The sequence below is a fragment of the Mus pahari genome, chromosome 1 (assembly GCF_900095145.1).
Source record: "Mus pahari chromosome 1, PAHARI_EIJ_v1.1, whole genome shotgun sequence".
NCBI classification, from domain to species: Eukaryota; Metazoa; Chordata; class Mammalia; order Rodentia; family Muridae; genus Mus; species Mus pahari.
Window position 1 is genome coordinate 53,970,865 of NC_034590.1, and position 9,487 is coordinate 53,980,351.

At 44.9% G+C, this 9,487-nt stretch overlaps 1 protein-coding gene across 4 annotated transcripts in view; it reads left to right on the forward strand.

Moving 5' to 3' along the window:
- The window catches only part of Adamtsl3 (ADAMTS like 3), a 276,839-nt gene that overhangs the window by 131,183 nt on the left and 136,169 nt on the right, over positions 1–9,487 (forward strand). For all 4 annotated transcript variants that reach the window (XM_021210057.1, XM_029532349.1, XM_029532345.1 and 1 more), the window contains one exon: positions 199–325. In XM_021210057.1, coding sequence (XP_021065716.1) covers positions 199–325 — 127 coding nt within the window. The remainder of the gene's footprint in view (positions 1–198; positions 326–9,487) is intronic.

Genomic DNA, 9,487 nt, shown 5'->3' on the forward strand with positions numbered 1-9,487 from the left:
GTAAAGTTGCAGGGAGACAGCTTCGGTGATTGCAATTCTGGGGGCCTTGCATAAGAATGACAGAAATGGTCTTGGACTCTGAGACGTCCCATCAGTTCACAAGTACAACAAAATGGTGTCCTCATGAAGGAAGGCGGCCCATAAACTGAAGCCAGAGAGCATCCTAAGTGAGATGTCTTCTGCTCTTTCTCTGCACAGACTGTGGGCTGTGATAGACAGCTGGGGAGTAATGCCAAGGAGGACAACTGCGGCGTCTGTGCTGGGGACGGCTCCACCTGCAGGCTGGTGCGGGGGCAGACCAAGATGCACGTGTCTCCTGAGAAAAGTAAGTGTTGAGACCTGGTCTGCAGTGCCAGTAAGCAAGCTGCGCTTCCCACTCCGACCAGAGCAATATACTCCTAATGCTGAACTCATCGGGATGGAATTAACATTGGCCAGTTTTCAGAAAGTCATTTCTTTTTTTAAGTTATTATTTTTCAAAAAAAAATTTAAAAGAGCACGTCAAATCTTGTTCTTCCGACTCTTTGATGGTTCCCCATTTTTTTTTTTGTACAAAATCTTACTATTTTTCAAAATATCTGGCAGTCAATTTTTAAATAGCCTAAAATATTCTTCAGGTAAACCGGGGTTATAATTTCATTTTATTTGTCTTCTTTTCATTGCTGACAAGATAGAAAACAACATCATACTTGACTTATTTCCAGTTCATCAGTTGAAGCCATTTTTCTGCTCTGCCATTTCTTAATTTTTATTTCTGTCAACTCTGTATGCCAGGAACGCTGGTCTTCAGTCTATCACACCTTTTCAAGTGCAGCTTCAGTCTCTCATTTTTCTTTACTTTTGCTTGTATGCTTTTGTTTTCCCAGTTCAACAATACATCTCTTAACTCAGAGGCTAACTTTATGTGTTAATGGCCATCCAGTGGTTATTTTAAGCTTTCAGAATATAATGTCTGTGTTGGGGCCTCTCAAAATCTTTGTCCTATCAGAGCACCCATGGGCAAGCACATGTAGCTATGCATTTTGTTTTCTTTTTTCTCTCCCATCCTATTTGTGTAATGCTTACTTACATTTTATGCACATATGTGCCTGAATGTAGATACATTTAACACATGTCTGTGTGTCAGAAGGAGATAGAAGATCTTCTATGTGATAGAAGTCACGGGGTGGGGGGAGAGCATGAGGTCCTCTGAAGCTAGAATTACAAACATCCGTGAGCTGCCATGTGGACACTGGGATATGAGTACGGGTCCATTGTTAGGGCAGCAAGGGGTCTTAACCACCCAGCAACTTCTCTGGCCCCAGTTTTCTTGTTTCTTGTCTTCTACCCTTAAATTTTCTATTCGTTTTCATGTCTGGTTGTTATATGAAGTTAAGATCTTATTTATTCCTAGGTTGAGGAGACCATTATGGGAATGGAAGGGAGGAGGGAATGAAGGGATAAAGAAAGGAAGGAGAGAACAGGAGGCAGGGAGGACAGGAAGCAGGGGACAGGAAGCAGGGGGGACAGGAAGCAGGGAGGACAGGAAGCAGGGGGGACAGGAAGCAGGGAGGACAGGAAGCAGGGAGGACAGGGAGCGGGGGGAGGGGACAAGAAGCAGGGAGGACAGGAAGCAGGGGGACAGGAAGCAGGGAGGACAGGAAGCGGGGGGGGGGAACAAGAAGCAGGGAGCACAAGAAGCAGAAACTGCAGGAGGATGCGATCTTGAAAGAAGAGGCAACATAAACTGAAGGTGTGATGTAACACTAGAGGGAAACCTGCCATTGTGTGTGTGTGTGTGTACGCGCACGTGTGCATATGCCATACAGCCCAGGCTGAGCCATTTGAAGCCTCCCAAGTGCTGGAATTCTAGGCATGCTCTATCACACCAAATAAGCTGGGCTTTATCAAGGTCCTACTCATTTGCTGCTCAAAGCTGAAAAGTCCATTGAAAAATAGGAGATAAGACAGAATGGTATTCAGTTGCCAACCATAAAAGCTGTCACCAGCCTGTTTTATATTCTGGGTTAGATGGAGTCATCAAAACATTTTAGCAGTGGTGTGACATGGGAGAACCTGCAGATCACTGTGAAGAATATTCTGGAAGCAGGGAGTTCAAATAGGAAACTGTGTTTACACACCGGGAAGCCTTGGTGTGAGGGAATGTGGCAGGAGATGGTGAGGATGGGACACTTGGAAAGGTAATTAGGAGGAGGAATTCCTGAAAAGAGGTGGCAGTCCTTGGAGTAAATACTACAGTGAGAGACATGGGACGAAGCAACATTTTGAGCTTAAGCAGCTGGCTCTGTTCATTATTTTCTTCTGGGATTTGGCTTCCACAGAAAGAAGACATCCATCAAAAGTAAGGGCCCACCTCCCTGGACTCTTCTCCTCTCGGGATTACTGGCTCTCTGCGTATTCATCCCTTACACCTTTCTGAAGCTTTCCAACAGCTTCTGAGTGTGTGTTGTGTGAGTGTGTGTTGTGTCTAGCTGCCTGTTTGTAGGTTAGAAACATACCGGCCCATCACGGCTGATGGAAAGATGTCCTGACTTATGGGATTTAGTCATGAATATAGTAGCCCACCTAAGAGAGTAGAACAGAAAGCAGCCATGGGAACATCCTGAGGAACACCAGCATTTAATCAGAGGAGAAGAGTGTGTGGGTGAACACAGGATTTAGGGAGAAGCCAAAGGAATCAGTCATCTTGAGAAAGTCATGTGAGCTCTGTCAAATGCTCCTGTGAAGATGACTGCAATCCAGGATGGACACACACACACACACACACACACACACACACACACACACATTTAATTTTAGCAGTATGAAGATGATCTTTAATATCCTATGAGTGACATTGGCGAATTTCAGATGCACAGGCCTGATCACAGTGAGTTGATGAGGGATGAGAAGATGAGAACGGGTGGAGGGGTTTTCCAAGAGTAAGGCGGTAATACGTTCAGGCTCTTATACTTGTGTGGCAGGTATTTTACAGACTGAGCCACCCACAGCCCGAGTTCCCTGCTTGTGATGAAGGTCCTTCCTCCCTTTCTCCCCCCCCCCCAAGGTCTAGATCTAGATTTTCTTGCCTTTTCTCCATCCCTTCCTTCCTTCCTTCCTTCTTCCTCTCCTATCTTCTTCCTCTCTCCTCTCCTCTTATCAGTTGTCAATCCTTATGAGATTCTATTAAAATATTTAATTGCTTTAAAAGAAAGGAGGATACAAAGTTGGCTGGGTGTTGAGTATGGATCTGGGAGGAGTTGGAAGAGAAATGAATGTGACCAAAATAGGACACATGGAATGCTTGGCGTACTGGTGAAACGTTTTCTTTAAGTTAAATCTTTTTCTCTAGGGAAATTCATGTGTGTCTATAAGCCCCAGATTTGTCATTCTGGCTTTCTCTTCTTCTCTTTTTCTTTTGTTTGTGTATGGTATGTCCGTGTGCTTGTACATGTATGTGCAGGTACAAGCACCCACCTGGACATATGTATGCTGAGGCCAAAGGAAGACTTTAGAAGTCGTGATTTGCCATTATCTACCTCATTCCCTTATGACAGGGTCCCTCACTGTGTGTGGAGCTTACCATTAGGCTGGCTGACCAGCAAGTCCCAGAGATCTTTCTGCCCACTTGGGATGATGCTGGTTAATAAATCCTGAAAGTATCCAATGTTTGGGCCTAGTTTCTGTCCAGGAAGGAGATCCAGGGTGCTCAGGCAGATCGTTTGCAATAAGGTATGAGTGACATGGTAAATGCTGGCATTTCATAGCCCTCGTGCCAAGGCTACGGCTATGTAGCATGCGTGCATAAAAGCATGGTGCTTCCCGTTCTCAATTTTTTCTCTTGGTGGCCCCAACCTGTCTGCTGTGGCTCTGAAACTGGCCAGCTGAAGCCAGTTTGGCTGGGAGTTCCCTCAACCATATGGAAGCACTTCCCTATAATCATACTTTGTGTGAAAGAAATGTGGGAACCGAAGCCATGGCTCCCCTGAGCGTGTATCACTGAGCCTTACAGGGTCCACGTCGCTCCTAAGCCAGTGTCTTGCCAAGCAATCATTCCTGCCTTCCCCGGGACTCTCCTTGAGTCAAGAAATGGTTATGGGAGGCTATTGGCACAGCCTTGCACTGGAGAAAGTGCAGAAGGCTGCATACAGGATATCAGTTCTTTGTGCAGCGAGGCAGATACAAGGTGTAAGAGCCTGGAGCCAAAGCCTTAGCTATGAGAAAAATCAGAAATGAATCCAGATACAACACAGCAATTTCCTGTTCAGAGTCAGGCAGAGACTGCACTAACAACCAGCATAAATAGATTTGCATGTTGGAAAAGAAGCTGGAAGCCACTCAAGTTCCAAGGGATAAAACTCTGGTGGTCTCTAGTATAAAACAATAATTATGTAAAATGTTTTAAATGGTGAGCTTGGAGAGATGACTCAACAGTTAAGAGCACTTGCCACTCTTGCAGAGGACCTGAGTTTGGTTTCTAGCACCCACATCTGGAAGGCTATAACTGTTTGTAACCCTGGATCCATAGGATCTAAAGCCCTCTTCTGGCCTCTGAGGAAGACACTGACATACATACAAGTACATACAAATCACATCAAATCAACCTGGAAGATATAAACGAGTAGTATTTTAATTGACTTATAATTCTATATGTGTTCAGAGCAAAATGTAATTTTGGGGTATGGTTTGTTTTTAAATAATGGGTTATTTTTTTAAAAAATTTAAATGTATTTTATATGTATGGGATTTTTATAATTTTTATTTTTGTACCGATTGTCTGAATTACATGTATATCTGTGCACCACATACATGCAGTTCCCACAGAGGCTAGAAAAGAATGTCAGATCCTTTGGACTGGAGTTAGAGATGATTGTGAGTGGCCATGTGAGTGCTGGGAATCAAACCCAGGTCCTCAGGACGAGCAGCCAATGTTCCTAACCACTGAGCCATCTTACCAGCCCAGCGTAATGTTTTGGCCTGTATATATATATATATATATATATATATATATATATATATATATATATATATCAGAATAAGTCAAGGTAATTCACATAAAAACAGCAACAAAGAAGCAAACACATCTACCAGGAGTCTTGACATGTGCTTAGGGATGGACTTCCATGCTTGTCCCTTACTGTGGTCACATTGACAGCAGGCACAATGAGGCTCGTAAAGAAGCCCTGCTTGTCTGGTCTGGGCTCTTCATCCACTTTGCCTAAGTTTCTTGGTACTGCGGCACCTATGGCCCAGTGGAAATGCCAGTTCCTCACTCAGGCTTGGACACTGTGGTGATAACCATGCCCTCAGCACCGTGATGCTCATGGTCTGGGCTGGGTGGACCATGAAGCTGCCTCACAGTGAAATATACATGAGTTTTCCTCACCACCCACTGCTTATTGCAACTTTGCCAGGCACTCTTAAAGGTCACCTACAAATTAAGTAATGCCATGGGAGGGAAGACTGAATCTGAGATAAAGAATCTGCTAGCAGGTAAACATATGGGTTTATTCTTGCCTCTTTGTAACATTTTTTTCGCCTCCCCATGATAGTCCTCTGACACTGGAACAATCAAACACAAGTGGTTGTTACTTAATTTATTTTGTGCGTATAGTGTGTTTTGCCTGCCTGCATGTATGTGTGCGCCACGTGTGTGCTTAGTGCCTGGGGAGGTCAGAAGAGGGTGTTGGATCTCCTAGAACTAAGTTGTGGGTGGTTTATGGATGTGGGGAACTGAATCCCAGCTCTGTGTGAAAGCAACAGTGTTTAGGACTGAGTCCTCTCTCCAGACCCTTGACATTGCTACTTTTAGTGGATGGCTCCTCCCATTCACAGAACTTACATGTGATACAAAGCAAATAGCTTAGAACTAGCAATTCAAAATTAGTACCTACCTGGCTCATTAGCATGTTTCTGCATATCTTCTAGCTCTCTGTTGAGAGAACGTAAAATGGCAGGTGGACCTTGTTCAGAAGGATTGTCATAGCGTATGTTTCCTTCCACAGCAAAGGAGGTAGACCCTGAACTTCCCACTTCTTTGTGGAAACAATGTTGTACTTCTGGTAAAATGCACAGCCCTTCCCAAAGCCTGTATCACCCGATCTCCACAGGGTGCCCTGTTGCCATCTGCCCTGTCACATATTAAGGTATAACCACACAGGGTTTCTGAACGACTCTAGAATGCCTTTCTATTTTGGTGTGCTCTCTCTTTCACCAGCCCCTTCATGTCCTGGAATATGCTTCTTCAGCTTCTTAGCATGTATATCAGGGTCTCAGTCTTCCGTTCGTCCTGCATCTCAGACCGTCATTTAGATATCTGCCTGAAGCTAGCTCTTCTTTTTCATTAGTTCCTGCTTAGCCTTTGCTGCTGCAGAAAGGACTTGCTTTACCATGGGTTTAGCTTGCATCTTGCACTAGTAAGGCTTTACAAGAGTCAGTGCCACAAGGGCTGTGATGTCCATTTTATTCCTAATGCTGGGCCAGTATCAAGCACACCATCAGAGGTCAATTAACATGGAACTAATGAGTGTACACACTTAGCCAGGCGTGGTGCTGCTTCCTGCTATGAGGTCAGTGGTGCTGGATGGAGTTATGCAATAGGCTTTGCCTAGATTCCAAAGGCCATTGTAATAATCCTGGCTTGGCTGCCAGCAGTTACGAGCACAGGCAAGATGCTTCACTGCCTGAGACCTTGGCTTTTTCATCTTCACAGTCAGAGTGTTAGCACAGGGGAGTTCCGAGACCTTTTCTAGGGCTAGGGTTGTAAAAAGAGGTACTTATGCCTTGTTTTTAAAAATAAACTTTGGGATTGAATAGGGTTTTGAAAAATGAGACTTAGAATCTTATATGAAATCGTTTTTTCAAATTTTTCATGAAAAGATTTGAAGAGCCCAAGGGAGGTGACATACCCCACAAAAATGAGTTGGTGTGAAGTTACCTTTTTTTGTCCTGAAATCTCCTTGGTCACTTTTGTACTCTACATGTCACTGTCAGTACCTATGAGTTAAGCTTTTTCTTAATATACTGAGCTCCTGTGTTGGTGTGTCAGGCCGCTTCACACCGAGTTCAGCCCCTGGCACATGCATGGTATGTTCTCTGTGAAATGGTGTTGTCTTGACCTGAGCGAATGTGAAGAGCCCACTTGGGCCAACAACTCCACAACAACTCCACAGCAGCAATTCCCAGGGACACTGAATAAAGTGAAAACCCACAACAGCTTCCAGTGTCACCCAGGAAACATGACATCCACCACCCAGATGTGAGTGCTGGGTCTAATTAGTGCTAAAAGTTGCCAGGGCATTGCTGCTGCTGCTGCTGTTGCTGCGGCTGCTCTATCCTCACACTGAATGCATGTTTATTTTGTGCTGGGAACAATTTTTTTTTCTCTTAATGATCTGACTTATTTCTATCAGCTACATGCTTTCTTGCCTCCCCATTTGACAAAGGGAGAAATAATCTTGAGAAAATGGAGTACTTTGTTTTAGGTTTTTCAGCTCATGAGTAGCTAGAATGGTTTGGCTTCAGGTCTGTGTGCTCGGATACCCTCCCAAAGTATCTTGAAAAGACAGCTGAGAAAGCATGAGGTGAAATAGCAATAGGCTAGGACAGAAACAGAAACAGAGTTGGGTAAGGCTCAACCAACACGCCCCTATTTCTCTTTGGTGGAACCCAGCTTAATGGGTTCTAATCCAGCATTCAAATCAAGATCGCCTAGACAGTTTGTCCCACCTTAGAATCCTCAGCCCTGCCCTACAATTTCCTTGTAGGGGAGGGCGATCAAAGGATCCGGGGACCAGGGGATCAGGTATACCATTAGATTTCCCAGGTGATTTTTATACCTCTGGGCAACACTTAACACTTTTCAGCCTCAGTCAAGACGATTGACGGATTAGTTTTTGCCAGACTCTTAATTTTTTAGATGCCACATTCAGGCAGAAAGGAAGAGGCACAGTAGACTTTTATGGACCATCTGAGCAGAACTTTTCTAGTTGAGGTTGTGTATTGAACCTCCCTCCCCGTATTCCCTGTTGAGCAGTTACATGGAACTAAGCAGCAACGCGTATCTGATCGCACACACACTACTGGTTGCCTCAGTCTTTTGAGATAAAGGCATTGTAAGCCAGTAAATAAGTGTCTCCAGGTTCAGGGCACACGGAGACCAGGCCCTTAGCCATGCTTGACTTCCATGATGTAGCCTTATGGCTCAGATTGTGGGCAGGATGGGGATTCGTTGCTCCAGGCAGGGGGGAGAGAGGAGTCCATTTCCAGCTTGCAGCGTGATGCTCTCATCCAATCAGATCCTTGCAGTATTCCTACCCGCTTTGCTCTGATGCTCTCTGCTTCTTGCTGCTCCTTTTCCTGCTTTAGCTCCTCGGCTCGTTTCATCTACCCTACCTCCATTTGTGGAAATCAGCCTGGACACCTCCCACAGCTTTTGAATCTGGGTGACGACACGACACGCTGACTCTCTGCACTGCCAGCCACTGCACCATGGAGTGACAGCTGAGCTCAGATTTTATCACTGTAGTTTTGAAACGCTGTCAGCCTCTGCTTGACACGGTGTGACAGAAGGTGCCACCTTTAGTCTAAGCCATGCCAAATGGTTGCCGTTATGTGGGAGTAGTAAGCAACCACCATGGTCTTTCAGATAACAAACACCTTTGTGCCTGTTAGTCCCAGGTAAAGGCAAGTCCACTGTTTGTAGTTTGGGGGTCTATTGTGAACACTAGTATCTGTGCAGATCCCTCTCTTCAAGAAAATAAACTCATATATTCTGTTGAATGATGCATACAGGTGTGTGTTTGTGTGTGCAAACCATGTGGATATGTGTGTGTGTGTATATATTTAGATAATAGAGAGTATAGATGAGGGGTAACTCGGGGTTTCTATTGCTGGGATAAAACACCACGACTTGTGGCAACCCTTAGAGGAAAGAGTTTGTTTCATCTTACAGTGCTCAAGTCACACTCCACTGCTGAGGGAAGGCAGGGCGGGAACTCAAGCAGGAACCTGGAGCAGGAGCTGGTACATAGGCCATGGATGGATGCTTCTTACTGGCCTGATCCACATGGCTTGCTGGGCCTGCTTTCTTATACAGTGCAGGACCATCTGCTCAACAATGGCACCACACAAGGTGAGCTGGGCCCTCATTAATCATTTAAAGAGAAAAATGCCCTATAGATTCTCCTATAGGCAACCTTGTAGAGGCATTTTCTCAATTAAGATTCCCTCTTCCAAGATATGTCTAGGTTTCTATCAAGCTGACAAAACGAACCAGCGCAAGGGGTAAAGAAAGGCAACATTAAAGTATCTGACCAAAAGAGCATTTAACAGAAACCAACTCCAACCAATGAAACAGACCGCACAGACACACACACACGCACACACACACACACACCTGACCAAAAGAGCATTTAACAGAAACCAACTCCAACCAATGAAACAGACCGCACAGACACACACACACACACACACACACACACACACACACACACATCTGACCAAAAGA